Source organism: Pteropus medius, unplaced genomic scaffold (genome assembly GCF_902729225.1).
Source record: "Pteropus medius unplaced genomic scaffold, Ma_sr-lr_union100, whole genome shotgun sequence".
NCBI classification, from domain to species: domain Eukaryota; kingdom Metazoa; phylum Chordata; class Mammalia; order Chiroptera; family Pteropodidae; genus Pteropus; species Pteropus medius.
The window spans coordinates 630,200-647,550 of record NW_024351546.1 but is presented as its reverse complement, the minus strand read 5'-3'; the positions used below and the strand labels follow the sequence as shown (position 1 = coordinate 647,550).

Here is a 17,351-nt window from a genome sequence, read left to right as displayed (position 1 = left end):
AAAATAGAAAGCGGCTGAGGGTTCTTCTGAGAACCACTGCCTAGCAGGATCTCTAAGGTCACATGACCACCCATTTCTGTCTTTGCCCCTAGTGTCTTGTACGTAGGGAGTCCAGCTACGGCATCACAATTCCACAGGGAGAAAGGCTTCTCATATTAAAACATTATTTCCTTATTGTAGCTCCTAATACAGAACAATGTTCTTTCTCCCTGGGACACTTCTGTGGCACACAAGGTAGGGTTCATACTCCTCAGCCCTTTACCTGCTCTCTGTGAACCAGCTGTGTTCCCCTTCCCAAATGGGCACCAGGCTTGTGCTAATTACACTGGTTTCATTGATACCCACTTTCGGGTCAGCAGCCACAGCCAATGTGACTGACAGATTATATCTTTAGGATCAGTAGAGGCTGATGTCGCAGCTTGTAAGTGTACCAGGCAGGGCTGCTCTGATTTATTTTGAAGGCAGTAGGGAAAGCCTTGGTATTGAAGAGAAGGAGGATGGAGAGAGCAACGAACTGACGAATGGACAGACAGATGGCAGAGCGGGAGAGGTAACAGCAAGTAGTCACTGCAGCTTATTTACCTCTTCTCATTCAAACGCTGGTCAGTCTTCTCTGTGGTGTGTAGGCGATAGTCACATCCGAATATGTGTGTACACAGTCCAGAAGGAAGACTCAGGAAATGTCCACTCTAAGAACCCCAGGAAAGGAGGGTTTATGTGGACCGCATTCCATGGCTCTGCAGCTGCTCTCTTCCCAGGATCTTCTCCGAGCCCCTGTGGCTGGTGCCTGAAATAGGGGAGTCCTCCTCCTGCAGTCAGTCCTGAGCAAGGAGCCCCCCACCCTGTGTCATGCCTCATTTTGCTGACCCAGTCCACTAAGTATCCCTCTGAGGACAGTATCAGTAAGTCCATTTTGTGTCCACTGATGCAGTGTGCACAGGAGCCTCAGCTACTCTCTATTTGCACCCATCATTAAAAATCTGAGGTATGAAGCCCCTGCAGCACTGCAGCTGCTCCAACTGGGGGATGGTTCTGTGCTCAGTTTATTGGTTTGACATTTGTTGAACACCGGCTTCATGACCTGATAAATGCTTGATCACCCTGGTGGGGCTTAGGCTTTGATGGATGGGATCAGACAAATGCACCGTGGTGCATGAGAGCTTGCATTTTATATGGGGCTGTCAGGGCAGCCATCCTAACAAGGAGACTTTGGAGTGGAGACCTGAGGAAGTGAGGAATGAGCTGTAGGGATATCTGAAGAGGGAGTAGCCAGAAGGGGACAGTGAGAGCACGTCCCTGAGGTAGGCATGGGCTTGGCTGTTGGAGGAAGAGGAAGGCACTCTGGGAATCCAGTGAGCAAAGAGAGGTGGGAGGGAATAGTTGTGAGTGTGGTGTGGGGAGAAGGTGCTGGACCTAGTCTCCCTCCAAACCTCTGCTTGCTCTTTCAAGCATGCTTTGGAGCTGCCCTTGGACCCCTCTACCTAGAGCCCTGTGTCTCCATCTCCCATGAACCCAACCTCACCCACATTCTTCCTTTCAGCTGTGCCCTGAGTAATGTGAAGAAGGTGTCCCTGGAGCTGGGCGGGAAGTCACCCCTCATCATCTTTGCTGACTGTGACCTCAGCAAGGCTGTGCAGATGGTGAGGGACAGCCGGGGGGAAAAGGGAGGAAGTAAATTGGGGTGGGGGGATAGGAAGCTTTCTCTTATCCTACAGTTAAACTTATACATCTAACCCAGACTGAAGTGTCACTGCAAGCATAGACTGTGGCAGGAAGGGGCCTTAGGGACAAGGAATGACATATGTCCTTCAAAACCAACTTCCCAAGAAGTTTCATAACTGTAAGAATGACTGGAACCAGGTTCATAGATTGAGAAACATATTCTAAAATCAGCACAGCAACTTTTCCTATCCTAGAAAAGCAAAGCAGAACCCTAGAGACTTGGGCATGACCCTGCTGACAGTGAATCTCCCCAACCTTGGGCCATGTCCACACTTGCCCAGATCTTTCACTGACTCACTGGGCAGTCTTGGGCAAGTTATTTGATCTTTTGGGCCTCACCTGTAGGATGGGGAGAATAGTATACCTACTTCCTATGGTTGTTATGGGGATTATAGAACTACTATATATGAAGGACTTAACAATGGTGGCTGCACATGGCAGGTGCCCTGTATCAGTTAGTTCTTACATCAGTATTATTGCTATGCTTCAGTACACCATCCACTCCTGTGAGACCAAACCAGTAAGGCCCTGTTCATCCAGGTGCCCAGATATGTCCCTTCCCCATCTAAGTCCTGCCGTGCCTTGGAGGATGATGTGAATACCCAGTATAGACATGAAAGGGAGTTCAGTCTCACTAGATGAGGAAACCAAAGGAGGCCAGTCTGTCAATCCAAGGGTCTTGGCTTTGGTGCTGAGGCTGATACTGCTGGGCCGGAGGCCCAGGCCATGCTGTTTGGGCAGTACAGTCTCATCTTCCAGGAAAGCCAAGCTTGACCCAGGGTGGTCAGGCTCTTGCTCTTCCCCCGGCCCCCACATGGGACTCCCCAGGTCCAAAAAGCAGGCTCCCTTTGGCCTCTGAGCATGTTTATTCTGAACTCTTGCCAGTTTCCTCAGGCCTGGGATGGCACCCCATCCCTTCCAAGACTAGGGCTAGCTGCCCACTCTCTGTTGCCTGTTTTACACTAATAGACTTTCTAGGCTCAGCTCCAAGGCTCTGCTCTCTGACCCCTCTTGGGTCACTCCAGGGAGCCCGCCCAGTGTATGGGGTCTCCACTCTGCTTCATTCCCTCTCATCCTTCACTCTCTGCAACATGGACACAGTCCTTGTTCCCCAGGGGCAGGTCACCCTTCGCCTCTCCTCTCAAGGTGACTAAGGAATGATTGGAGTGCGTGTACTCGGTGTTGGCTGGGCCTGACCACCTTAGGAGGTCATTCCTCCCCTTTCCTATAAGAAGGGAATACTAAGGCCCAGTGGGAATGGGGTGCTAGTGCCCCTGGGAGTGGCTATAATCCACCATTCTTGTCCATTTGCCAAAGGGGATGAGCTCTGTCTTCTTCAACAAAGGCGAGAACTGCATTGCCGCGGGTCGGCTCTTCGTAGAGGACTCAATCCATGATCAGTTTGTGCAGAAGGTGGTAAGTTCTGCCACGGGTCTCAGAGCTGCTGATGCACAGGGACAGTCACCTGGGCTGCAGAGGAGTTGGGCCAGGTGAAGTCGGGCACTATTCGCCTGGGGCAGGGAAACTTCAGGAGAAGCTGCATTAAGTCTTCACTGGTTTTGATTATTTCAGCAAGAAATAGCAATGCTGCAGCTCAAACTGACATAACCTAAACCAGCTTATCTTAGATCAAGTCCTGAGCAGTGGAGCCTGAGCCAAGAATTCATGCGGCTTACTAAGGGTAAGCTCTCAGGTGAGGCCTGGAAGATGTAAAGGAGCAGGAGAGAACAGGGACCAAAGATATAGTCTCAGGTGATGTCTAGCCTTGGCTGATCCACAGACAGGAGCTCTGGAGGATGAATGACACCATTCAGGTATAGCCCTGGAGTCAAGGGGCCAGGCTTTTGTCTCCTGTCATTTGTTATTGACTGTGGCCTGTCTACCAGCTAGAGAAGGGTGGCTTCTGTCAGCTCCCAAGACCCGTCAGCAGCCACCTCTCACAGTACCAATAGGTAAAGGAGATTGGGCAGAGCGCTGACAGTATTTCCTACATTTTTACACCAGATCCAGAAAGGAGAATCACTCTTTCCACACCAACTCCAGTGGACATGGCTGTGGGGAAGGATGTGGGTTGATGTGACCGGGTCTCTTGTCTATCCCTGACCCATTCAGGGAAAGCAGGATTTGAGGAGTTCTGGTCGGTTTAGCTTCAGCAAAGAACCCCTCTCCCCCTCATGTTATGGGAAACAAGATCTAATCCCAGTGGATATGAGAGGGGATGCTGGGGACACAACCTCCACAAGCATGTTTAAACAAACTATATTTAGAAAGCCAGGAAAAATGAGAGAGTCGGTCTGGGGATGGGGGGGTGGCTGTTAGGAAGGAGTTTCTGGAGAAGATCTTGAATGATGTGTAAAAATATGAAAGGCAGTGAGAAAAGGAACAGATTTTCTAAAAGGGAATGTAAAAGCTTTTGCCATGTAACATTCTACTCCCAAAACTAGTGACTTGGGATAACTGTTCACGCAGCCCACAATCCTGTGGGTTGGTAATGTGAACACCCGCCCACATTCACCTGAGCTTGCTCACATGTCTGCGGTGAGTTGCCAGGTCAGCTGGGACACTCGGTGGCTGCACTGGATGGCTTGTCCAGAAGAATGAGAATAGAAGTTTAGAGGCCTCTTGGAGCTCACTCAGCTTCACCAGAGGCAGGCAGGGCTCGAAATCCCAAATACAGGGAGTAAACAGCGCATCTAGGAGACTCAGAAAAGTTACTTTTGGTGTCCCAAGGAGACGGAGGAGCAGTCAGGTGGCCAAGCAGAAGCAGAGAGGGGAGCGAAGCAGAGGCTTGGTATCAGTTTTGGGACCCTTCAGGACAGTCAAAGGAGCTAAGGGGCCCTTGGTGGTAAGGCAGAGGGTGGTTCTGGGGGGCAAGGCTTGAGCCCCTCCTGCATCTTATTAGGCCTGGCTGTGTGTGTGGAGTCTGCACAGGAGGAGGAGGCCAGTCAGTCCTAACCTCGATGCAGCTACAGTGAAAGCAGAGATGGCCTTGTTTGGTCTTAGGAAAACAAGGAAGGAGCCCAGGGGGGAGTTGAAAAAAATGGGAGGGACCGACTCTAGCCTGGAGCTCTGAATATTTGGCATCCACCCAATGCTGGTTATGTTCACCTAAGTTCCTCACTCTAGCACAGCATCCCGTACCTGGGTCTTTTTTGACTCTCCTCATCCTGGCCCCAGCATTGTTAGATAACTTTTGGCATTCCTTAAAGAAACCCAAGTCAACTCTAGGTAGTAAAACCTAGACCTACTTGTATGTTGGCCAAGGCAACAGGGAAGCCTTCCTGAAGGAGGGGCCCTTTAAGCTGGGTTCTGAAACAGGCAGAAGTCGGGGCAAGGGTGAGTGGACTCAAGACCCAGGTCCACTCCACTCAGTGTCTTTCCCACCCTGTCACAAGGTATTGCAGCGGGACTGGTGTTTCCCCGCCCTATCCCCATTCCATATCCTAGAGTCCCTGGACAAGACTTCCTTCAGCTTCTTAGACTTTGAAGCTGGGTGCAGAACTGATGTAGAGATACATCCTGTTCTACCCACCACGCCCTCCACCACTCCCACTCACATACACACCTGCCTCTTTTTTTCACTCACCCATACCCCTGCACAACTGCCCATCCGAGACTAGGCTCAGGTCTCCTTGCATGTAGCATACATTTGGGTTTCAGCCTGAAAGGCAGGTTGGGAACTATGACATGGAACTCCATGAGTGCCAGAAACTGGCATATGGACTGGCAGGGGCCAGTAGTTGGTCACTAAAAATGCAGATGTGGGAGGGGGATCAGGTGATGAGCAATGTCAGTAACAGTGGCACCTGAGTGAGACCTGACTGGAAGGACTTTCCACAGGTAGAAGAAGTGAGGAAGATGAAGATTGGCAACCCTCTAGACCGGGACACCAACCATGGGCCACAGAATCACCAAGCCCACCTACAGAAGCTGATAGAATATTGCCAGCGTGGTGTGAAGGAAGGGGCCACGCTGGTCTGTGGTGGGAATCAAGTCCCTCTGCCAGGTCAGTCAGAGCACTCTTGGCCCATTTGGGTAAACAGGCAACAAGTAGCATGTGCAGCTCTAACTGGAGGTATCTGAAGGCGAGGTGCTTGACTCTTTGGACACCTGCCAGACCAGATGTGGGACTGGCAAGGTGAAGGCACCAGTGCTAAAGTGTTGTCAGTGTTAGTTTAATCTGTATCAAAGTTGACTTGCCACTAACATCACTGCATCCATGACATTCTTTCTTCTCGTGGGTTCCATGGCCTTAGATTCCATGGTTTTCTTATCTTTGACCATTACTTAGCAGTTGCTCTCTGCTGGAAACTCCCTCTCCACCTGTCCCTTAAATGTAAGTACATCCCCAAGTCTGTCCTGAGTTCAGAGCACTTCTCATGTTAAACACTTTCCCTGGAGGATCTAACCCTCTGCAATGGTTTGGACTCTTCCAAATATCTGTCTCCAGGCTCTTCCTCACTCAAAACTCCTGATCACCTAGGCACCTCCACTTGCATGTCCCTCAGGCCCTTCAGACTCAAAGGGTACCAAATCCATTACATCATCACAGTGTCTCCAGACTCAATCCAACCCCAGATATACATACCTGCCTCTGTAGAATCTTCCATTTGATCAAGTCAGCAGAGCCAGAGGAGCAGGAGCTGCAGGTTTTGACTGTTTGAGCTGCTTCCCCATTAGACTGCCTGCTCCGGGGGACAGGAGCCATGTGTCTCCTCTATATCATTAGGTCCTTCATGCCAGCACCAAGACTCACACCAACGGCCTGAATTAATTTGGTGAAATGAAGGAGGGAAGGAAAGCATGAATTCTAGACTCCTCTCTTTTCTTGACCCCCGAGTTTTAATTAATTGCCTGATTGCTCTTAAATCTAGAAATCTTTCTTGCTTCTCCTGTATCCATGCCACCATCAGGTCATCTCTTCAAATCTCATCTTGCCTGGACTATCATGGTGGCTTCCTGTGGGACCTCTTGAACCCTGCTAATCTTTTACTTATGCAATTGCCAGAGGTCTGGTTATGTTTTCCCCCAGTGTTGGAACACTTCCACAGTGACCCATCCTCCTATAGTAACAAGCTCAAACTCCTTCACTTCCCATCAAGGGTCTTTCATGATCTGTGTCCAGTTTGCTTGCCCTTGACCCATACTTTGGCCATGCTTAACTCTCCCTCTGAACACAACTCTTATTTTCTTGCTCTCTGTGCATTTGCTGCTCCTCTGCTTAGTGAAACCTCCCCGGTTTCCCCACCTAGTGAATTCATCATCCAGCTCAAATGACAGCCAGGTACAGGCCATCGCTATGTCACAGGTATTCCTGGGCACCTCATACCTCAACAGAGTTTTATAACCACTATACTGCCACTGTCTGCCTACCCCTTTCCCCATCCCCACTTGACTGGAGTTTCCATGAGGCCAGAGTTCAAGGCCTGATGAGAGAGTGTGAAATGAAGGCACTGTTCAAAGAGCAAGAACTAGGAATGGTGAGGAACCACCACCACCTGACCTGAGGAACAAGTGGAGGGAGAATTCCTAGGACCTAGTGAGGGGCACAGCTGTGGGGCAGGGGCTTCCTCCCAGTGGCCAAACCCAACTGGAAGCCAGAGGACAATGGAGTTTGGACATGCAGTGCCTCTGGTGGAGCCCTGAGCAGGGTGGAGAAGGGACGAGAGGGGAACAGAGACTGGCCAGCCTATAATTCCCAGCACCTGATGGGCAGCCTGAGTGAATACAGGCTATACCACAGGAGTCAACATGTATTCACATATAACTCACATTTTAAAAATAGTAATGTAAAAATATATTTATAAATGTATACAATATGGAATATTTTATTAATTAAATTACTTTTAAAGTTAAAAAAAAATTTTTTTTTTTTTTGCCTTTCTAAAACCCAGAGAGAGAAAATTTCAAGTCTCTTGATTTTCCCTAGGTCAAGCCAAAGTAAATCTCAATCCAGCAGGGTCTCAAAGGAGAAATAGTCAAAGAAAGCATTTCTGCCATCAGAAATGATTCTGTCTGGGCAACCAGGAGCTGTAGGGGTGGCAGCTTGGGTGGGAGTAGATGCTGGATCCATGCTGACAGGAGAGTAGGAGGCTGTGCCCTGACCAAGAACACTCACCTCTGCACCTGGGGTATCTGTGTCCACACCATGATGTCAAGAAAGGAGGCCATCCTGGGAGGGCCTGTCCAAAGCCTCTCCCCACCACCATGCCACAAGGTCTGATAGAGAGCCATCTGGGAGGCTGCACTAGCCAAAGAATCCAGATATATTTTCTGACTAAATGTCACTAGAAAAACCCATGTGTTTGTCATGATCTCGAGCTTTGGCACTGGCCTTGGGCAGACTTGGATCCAAATGTCAGCATTTAGGTTGAAAGGGTTGTGAGGCTCACATGAGCTCATATGTCCAGGGCAGGAAAGCCACCCACAGATTGTGGCAGCCACTTACACAGGTGTTGCAAATTGCATTGCTGGAGTGGGATGTGTGCAACATGGCTGTAAGGACCCAGCCTGAACAGGGAGAGGCTGGAGTACTGGAGGACAGCCTTTCTGAATGCCATGGGCCTCTGTCTCCCCCACAGGTTTCTTTTTCCAGCCAACTGTTTTCACGGATGTGGAAGACCACATGTTCATAGCCAAGGAGGAGTCCTTTGGGCCCATCATGATTATCTCTCGGTTTGCCAATGGGTAGGGAACCCTGTTTATGTCTCTCAAGAGCTTGATTCTTTTCCATGCATTATTGGGGTCTTCACATGAGCTTCGGGGCAGAAAGAGAACTCAGATGGGGTGGGGGGTATGGATGAAGCCTGGGCACCTACTGAGTCCTCATCAACCACTGAGGTGAGAAAAGCCCCAGGGGATTGACAGGGCTTCAGGTCCCACTGTGAGTGTACTCTCTGTGTCTCTGGATGTCTCTCATGGTGTGTTGGGGTCTGTCGTAATTATCTAGCAATGTGTAACAAACCACCCGAAGCTCAGTGGCTTAGAATAGCAATAGTTATTTATTTTACTCACGAACCTCCAGTTTGGTTAGGTTTTGATAGGGCTAACCTGCCTCTGCTCTGTGCCACGTCAGGGCCTCAACTAGGGCACCTGAGTAGCTGTCTTCAAGTAGGCTGTGGGCCTCCTTGCAGGCTCTCTCCCCGCATGGCAGCCTCAGGGCTTCTGCTCTGCACCGGGCTGGGTAGAAGCTTCAAGTTTCCTCAAGGTCCACTAATCAGCCTCAGAAAGCCCAGAACCTAACTTTCATCATGTCGTATTGGTCCAACAAGTCACCAAAACCAGCCTGGGTTTAAAAAGAGAGGGATTGGATTCTGTGGCCATATTCGATCTACCACAAGTTCTTTTATGGACTATTATTTCTCACTGTAGAGTCTTTGAACAGATTACAAAGTGACACTTCATCTTAATACATTTTATTTCCAACTGTCAAAGAATTATCAAAATTATTATCACATGCTGATAAGATACTTTCTGCCATCTACCAAGCAAATATTGTATTAAGTCTTCAAGCCCATCATGTCTGAAGTGGGGATGCCCACAAAGTGGCTCCCTGGGGAATACCCAATGTATTCAAGTGTGGTGGGGGCTCCACCTGCCTCCCTCTGGGCTCCTGTTCCTCTGTATGTAAAATGAGGGTCACCCCTGATGACCCAGAGGGTTCCTGTGGTTGACTGTGTATAAACTGACTATGTTCTTCCTCCTCTCTTTAACTCTGTCCTCTCTGCTGCCCTGTCTCCTCCACTCTTGCTGTAGGCCTAAAACATTCCTCAGGAGGTCCTGAGTGGTGAGGAGCTTGGAGGATATTGGGCTCTTTTTTGGGAGAGGGGGGTCTCTGAAGCCCACCTCTAGGACTGCCCCGCAACCCCCCTTTACCAAGTTCTTCCTGGATTTTTCCTACAGTGACGTGGACACCGTGCTGTCTCGGGCCAATGCCACGGAATTTGGCCTAGCCTCTGGCATCTTCACCAGGGACATCAGCAAGGCCCTGTACGTCAGTGACAAGCTAGAGGCAGGCACTGTGTTCATCAACACATACAATAAGACCGACGTGGCTGCTCCTTTTGGAGGGTTCAAGCAGTCTGGATTTGGCAAAGACCTGGGTAATGTAATCCTAAACATTTGTTAGAAGCCAACTGGTGCCAGGCCTGTCCCAGCAGCCAGGGGTGTAGCATTGACAAGGTGGCTGTTTTTGCTTACTTCTTACTGGAAGGAGACAAGTGATAATTAAAGCAGTGAACAAGATCCTTCTAGAAAGTGAGGAGTGCTGGGAAACAGACAAGACAAAGTGATCTAGACAAGGAGAGTGGGAGGGCAACTTTAGCCAGGTACCAGGGAGGGCCTATGGCACCTGCCCTGAGGGGATGGCACCTGCCCTGAGACCCCAGTGGTGGGAGGAGAGTGTGTGTTCCTAGCAGAGGGGCTGGCAGGTCCTGAGAGAACTAGCTTTGGACTTGGAGCTGCAGAGAGAGGCTGGTGTCAGCCCAGGGAGGACAAGAGGAGAGCAGATCCAAGAGGTGAGTAGGGGTCAGATCGAGGGACCCAGGAGACACAGTCAGTCCTCAAGATTCATCCTCAGGGAGAGGGAAAGCCATGGGGTCCAAGTATAAAGACAAAGTCACCTAGGCAGGGAGCTAAATGCAAGCCCAGCTTGACCTTCTGGGAGAAACGGAGTTCTGTTCTGGCGCTCCTCTTTTCCTGGACTGCTGTGTGACATAGGGTAAGTCCCACTCCTCCTCATTCTGCCATTCTGGAAGCCAGCAATTGGAGACTAGCTCCAGTTGGGGATCATAGCTCTGATGCCAAACTTGTCAAAGGCCAAAATGTGTGAAAGAGCAGCACATCTTAGACACCTTCATCTCTCTAGGCATCCCCTGCCCAACTCAGGGTACTCAGGGAGGTTCAGGCTGAGGCTGGAACCAAAGAGCAATCACTGTTTCATTTCTCCTTCCTTCCATCTTTCAAACCCTGTGGAAAACTGTAAGGAACCCAAACTACTTGTGAAAGGAACCCAACAACACCCCCAAAGCATAATACCACACAAAAACTATGCATGCAGAGCCAGGCCTCATATGCACACACACACACACACGCACGCACGCACGCACGCACACACACACAAATACACACACCCATGCACATGCACACATGCATATGCACACGTGCTGGAAACTCCTGCTCTTCTGTTCTTGCCTCTCCTGCGCTACCTTCCTGGTGTCCTCCACAGAAATCCACAAGGACTATTGTCATCCAGGGAGGCCACATGTGCCAAATCCCCAGGATATAATTTCCGTTACTCGTGATTTTGCCCCCTAGTTTCCCCAGCCCCCCTCCTCCTGTCCCCTGTGTCCTGTGCCCACAAACCAGGCCTTCCAAATCACCCACCTGGGATGGGCCCAGAGACTTCAGTGGGCCCCAGCTGGTGGTAAGAAAAGCATTGGCAGCAGCTGGAAAATCACGGCTCCTGGAGCTAGCTTTAGTGGGTGGGGGAATTGTTAGGCAGCCACAGGCCCCTTGTGCTAGTCGTGAGACCAAAAAGTACCAGCCACATGGCACAGCCAATTCCAGAGTTCTCAGAGACCTTGTGAGGCACCCCTTTTCCTAGTCATAACTTGACCTGGAATTAACTGAAAGGCAGCAGTGGGGAGAAGCTGGCACATCTGGGTAATAGGAAGGCAACAGGAGAGACTTTGCTGCCCTGAAGCTGATGGGGCTACCCTCCCATGAGAGGAGGTAGTCAGAGCTGGAAAGTCCCAGGAATGGTGGCCTCAGATTGGTTCTGTATTCCAATGCCCGTTGGAATCATGGTCCCCCACTCAATGGCAGCTGACCCTTTCTGGGCCTGAGTTTCTCATTTGTAACTGGGGCTGATCAAGGGTTGACCCCACTTGTTTGCTGCAGGGATCCATGACATAATATGCATGCAGGAACCTCTATAATGATGATGGTTCCAACGGCATGTGCTGTCTTGTAGGAGAGGCGGCCCTGAATGAATACCTGCGGGTCAAAACGATTACTGTCGAGTACTAAAGAAAGGTCCTGTGAGAAGAAAGCCTCCGTCCTAACCTCTACAACATGACTCACATCCCCTGGCAATTCAGTTGCCCTTCTCGCCCTCTGCCAATGCACAGCACCTCCATCTAAACTGCCTGGTGGAAGCCTCCTGCCTGCACCCCCTGTCCCTGTCCGGGACTTGCTCCCCAAATTCTATCCGTTCAGAGTGACATTTGGCTGGATGAGAAAGCGGTCCGAGGGCAAATAAATGTTCTGATCAGCAGCTGCTGGCACCCTGTGTATGTGTTTCTTTCTGCTATCTGGATGTGCCCTGGGTGGCCCTGGGTGGCCCTGCAAGTCCTGGCACATGAGTAAGGTTGCAGGGCCTAGAAGAGCCAGTAGCCCTGGAGAGAGACATAGAAGTGAAAAATGGACGTATGTCAGCTCTGGCCTCAGAAAGCGGGTGATGAGGTGGAGTTAGATGTTCAAGAAGTTTGTGGGGATAATTCCCCACCCACCCTAGACACCAAAGAAAGAAAGCAGGAAGGGCCGAGGAAGTTCAAACTGTGACACAGCCCAGCTCCCTTGGCAGATACAGACTACTGTGGGAGCTTTTCTGGGGGTAAAAATGCCTCAGCAGACCTCTGATCTGAAGATACTGCAGCACCATCGCTACTCCACTGCGGGGTCATTGCCCCGGGCTAGCTTTTCAGACCTGTGTGGTATTCCATCTTTCACTCTATCTTTCCTTTTTAATTTTATTAAATTTATTGGGGTGACATTAGTTAATAAGATTTTATAAGTTTTAAGTGTACAATTCAATAATACATCATCTATATATTGAAGTCTACTTCTATCATCATATATTTAAACCCCCTTACCCACTTCTTCCTCTCTCCATCCCCCTTTCCCTCTGGTAACCATCAAACTGTTGTCTTTGTCTATAAATTTTTGTTCATTTGTTGCTTTCTGTTTTGTATTTCCCATATGAGTGAAATCATGGTTCTTGACTTTTTGTCTGACTTATTTCACTTAGCATGATATTCTCAAGATCCATCCGTGTTGTCACAAATGGCAGTATTTCATCATTTCTTATGACTTAGTAGTATTCCATTGTATATATGTACCATATCTTCTTTATCCAATCATCTATCAAAGGACACTTTGGTTGTTTCCACATCTTAGCTACCTTGAAAAATAGTGCAATGAACGTAGGGGTACATATATCTTTATGGATAAATGTTTTTTAATTTAGGGGTTAGATACCCAGAAGAGGGATTGCTGGGTCATATGCGAACTCCATTTTTAATTTTTTGAGGAACCTCTCTACTGTTTTCTATAGTGGCTATACCAATTTACATTCCCAACAGCAGAATATAAGAGTTCCCTTTTCTCTACAACCTCTGCAACACTTGTTATTTCTTGTTAATAATAACCATTCTAACAGGTATGAGGTGGTTTGGGTTTGCATTTCCCTAATAGCTAGCAATGATGAGCAACATTTCATATGTTTGTTGGCCATTTGTATGTCTTCTTGGGAGAAGTATCTGTTCAGGTCCTCTGTCCATTTTTTAATTGGATTGTTTGTTTTTGTTGTTGTCGTTGGATTGTATGGGTTCTTTATATATTTTGGATATTAACCCCCTTATCGGAGGTATTGTTTGCAAATATCTTCTCCCATTCTGTTGGTTGCCTTTTTGTTTTGTCAATGGTTTCTTTCTCTGTGCAGAAGCTTTTTAATTTGATATAGTCCCGTTCATTTATTTTTGCTTTTACTTCCCTTGCCTTTAAGGTCAAATTCATAAAATCCTCCCTAAGGCCAAGGTTCATAAGTTTAGTACCTATGTTTTCTTCTACGTATTTTATTGTTTCTGGTCTTATATTTATGTCTTTGATCTATTTTGAAATAATTTTGGTGTATGGTGACAAATAGCAGTCTAGTTTAGTTCTTTTACATGTGGCTTTCCAATTTTCCCAGCACCAATTATTGAAGAGGCTTTCTTTTCTCTATTGCATGTTTTGGCTCCTTTCAAAATTATTTGCCCATATATATGTGGGTTTATTTATGAGCTCTCAATTCTGTTCCATCGGTCTGTGTGTCTGTTTTTCTATCAATACTATGCTTTTAAAAACATTATTGTTTTACAATATATGCTTTATAGTATAATTTGAAGTCAAGAGTATGAAATCTCTGGCTTTGTTCTTTTTTCTCAAAATTGCTTTGGCTATTTGGAGTCTTTGTGGTTCCATACAAATATGATAATTTTTTTTTGGGGGGGGGATCTATTTCTTTTAAAAATGTCAATGAGATTTTGATGAGACTTATATTAACCCATTTCCCATGTAGAAAAAAAAAAGCGCAGCCCACTGCCAGCATTAATTTAATTTTACATAAACATGCTCTTTGAGGCTGAAGAAAATCTGACTACTTTTCAATGTGAAAATAAAATATAAAAACTGTTCTTGGAGTTATTTTTAAACAAAACTTGTCTCTAATCCTAATGTAAAAGAAATGTATACATAAATCAGTTTCATCAAATGAATCTTGCTACCAATTGTTCGAGAATGATATTAACATCACGTGTAGGAATGCTACATTTTCTAGGATTTGACATTTTCAGCGATCGAGAATTACTTTATGTTGTAAATGGAAATTCCACTACTAAAAACAGAAAGCGATAAATAGAATGGTGTCATTCATTTCCAAAGACTAGCGATATACTAGAGCAATGCAAAAATAATAATAAAAGCGAGATATTTCATGGCAAACTTTTGGGGGTGAGGTTAGGACTATAATCTGTGAGTTATTTCAGGGTAAACACTGCAGCTGCAAGGGCTGCTGGCAAGTATTCTCGCGTCAAACAGGAAGTGGGTTAAATTCATGTATTGCCTTGGTAATATGACCATTTTAGCTATGTTGATTCTTTTAATCCAAGAATAAGGAATATCTTTACATTTCTTTGTGTCTTCTTCAATTTCTTTTAACAATGTCTTGTTGTTTTCAGTGTATTGTTCCTTCACATACTTTGTTAAGTTTATTCCTAGGTATTTTATTCTTTTTGTTGCAATTACAAATGGAATATTTTTCCCATTTCTTTTTCTAAAATTCTCTTATTAGTATATAGGAATGCAATGGATTTTTGTACATTGATTTCATATCCTGCAACTTTATTGTATTTATTTATTATTTATAATACTTTTTGGTGGAGTCTTTAGGTTCTTCTATATAAAGAATCAAGTGGGGTTTACTCTAGGGGCATAAGGATGGTTCGATGTGTGCAAATTGCTCAATGTGATACACTACATTAACAAAATAAAGGATAAAATCAAATCAGTAGATGCAGAAAAAATATCTGATAAGATACAACATCTATTTATGATTAAAACACTCAATAAAGTTAGTATAGAAGGAAACTATCTCAACATAATAGAGACCGTATATGACAAACCCTCAGCTAATATCATACTCAATGGTAAAAAGCTGAAAGCCTTTCCTCTAAGATCAAGAGCAAGATAAGGATGCTCCCTCTCACTTCTGTTTTTCAGCAAAGTACTGTATGTTTTAGCCAGAGTAATCAGACAAGAGAAAGAAAAAAAAGACATTCAAATTGGGAATGAAGAAGTAAAAAAGTCATTTTTTTACCCTATCTTGTATCTTCTGTGTCTCTCTATGAATTCCTTTGGCCAAGTGGCCTTCCCCCTGTACTTTCTCCTCTCTTCCATGTTACCCTCTCACCCTGCAGGAGCCTAGACCCTCCACTCTGCACCCTTTCCCCTAAGTCCAAAATGCTATAACCTCACTTACCTGCTATTGCCTCAGTTTACCTCACATGTCAACCTCACCTCCACCTGGCTCTGCCCCTCTGGGATCCACAGCCTCCAACGGCCCCCTTCTCTCTCCACAGATCCCTGGTTGTGGTGGGAGTCCTGGCCCAACCTTTGCTTGTCTGGGAGCCTCTTCAGTCCTCTCTACTAGCAGACTCTGTCTCCTCCCCAGTCCCAAGCCTGGCCTTCCTCCATTACTCCACTATCTCTTCTCTTCCATTCAGAATATAGTCTTACAGTGGGTTCTGTGAGGAATAATAATAGCTAGTAACAAACAATAGTTCATTGAGTACTAACTAGATGCCTGGTGGGGTTCCAGACTCTTTCTATATATTTGTCTCATTTAATCCTTCCACTAGCTCAACTATTTTTATCCCCATTTATAAACAAGAAAATTAAAGCAGTGAAGTTCAATTGCTCGAGATCACACAGCTAATTGAAATTGCTGGTGAGGACTCTGAAGCCCCCTCTTCCTACAGAGTAACTCCTCCTTCCTTGAGCCCCCAGTATTGAGTCCCTAGATCTTTCCAGAGCTGGGGGCCAGGCCCACTTGGGACTTCCCTTTCTGTCAGGCCTTAGCTACAGTGGTCTGGGGAAGCGTCTACCTCGCTGGCACTGTTCCAGCTTTGGGCCATTACTTCCCATGTGTCTACTACACCCCAGATATGAAATGGGCCCTCCTCTTGACACCACAAGTACCACTGCCACCAGACTGCAACTTCTCACAAGACCTTCTTAGAGAGTCAGGAATAATTAATAACTTCTACTGCATGAAGTGACTCATAGTCCTGAAAGCCAGCCAGGCCCCACTGAGGGCACTTCTTTGACCATTTCCCACCTGCCAGCCCATGCAAGGCCAGCTCATCCCCACCAGTGGATTGCTCCTGAAGAGCCTGGCCTCGAGTCTTCTTCTTTTTTTTTTTTTAAGATTAACATGATTTATTTCATTATCAGTCTTAAAAGTTGCTGAAGTTCTTCCAGGGAGGGGTCAGCTCTGGCTTCCCTGCAAAGAGGCCTTCACAGCAGAAGGGTAGACTACGCCTTGAGACTATCCAAACCCAAATCAAGCCAAGAAACACTTTCTCCCCTCTTCATACACACCTAGAGCTGGGTTTTAACCAGGGCACCCACTACAGTTCTACTTAGGACCTCTGGTTTAGATATGCACTACTGGGCTCCTAGTCTTCCTCTACTTCAAGAATTATCTTGAAACTATAAGGTAAACATATAAGAAAAATCACCGAGTTTTCCCCTCCAATGTATTTCTCACCTGTGTGTGCTACTTCATCCCTCTGCCTACCCAAGGTGCTGCAATATCCACAGGTTGAAAAATTGTTTTACATAGAATACTTTACTTCTGACACTTCTGGTCACCAAACGAGTGTGGATTTTTTCCCCACACTGTGGATTTTTCCCCACACAAAGCAATTCTTTGCAACAATAGCTAAGTGTCCTATGATTTAACTCAATTCTGACACTGTCTACCTGGAGATATTGTCAGACCCTACCAGTCAAAGGCTCAGTCTCACAAGACTGCTGCCACCCCACTTCAAATATTAATCATAAGTAATATGTCCCCAGGTTACCTCCAACTTCCATACAATTTAACTACAAATTGGGAGATTCCCACAACCCCTTCCTTAAGTTCGATTAATTTGCTAGAGCAGCTCACAGAACTCAGGAAAATATTTACTAACATTTACCAGTTTACTATATAGTAATGGATATGATAAAGGATACAGATGAACAGCAAGATGAAGAGATACATAGGGTGAGATCTGGGAGGGTCCAAAGTACAGGAATTTCTGTCC

The 17,351-nt window shown here is 46.7% G+C and overlaps 1 protein-coding gene across 2 annotated transcripts in view; it reads left to right on the top strand.

Moving 5' to 3' along the window:
* ALDH1L1 (aldehyde dehydrogenase 1 family member L1) overlaps window positions 1-11,999 on the top strand; it is a 72,175-nt gene extending 60,176 nt beyond the window's left edge. For both annotated transcript variants that reach the window (XM_039843585.1, XM_039843586.1), the window contains exons 18-23: window positions 1,541-1,640; window positions 3,040-3,138; window positions 5,563-5,728; window positions 8,304-8,409; window positions 9,625-9,824; window positions 11,696-11,999. In XM_039843585.1, the coding sequence (XP_039699519.1) occupies window positions 1,541-1,640; window positions 3,040-3,138; window positions 5,563-5,728; window positions 8,304-8,409; window positions 9,625-9,824; window positions 11,696-11,751 (727 nt within the window). In that variant the 3' untranslated portion in view covers window positions 11,752-11,999. The remainder of the gene's footprint in view (window positions 1-1,540; window positions 1,641-3,039; window positions 3,139-5,562; window positions 5,729-8,303; window positions 8,410-9,624; window positions 9,825-11,695) is intronic.
* Window positions 12,000-17,351: the final 5,352 nt, after the last annotated feature.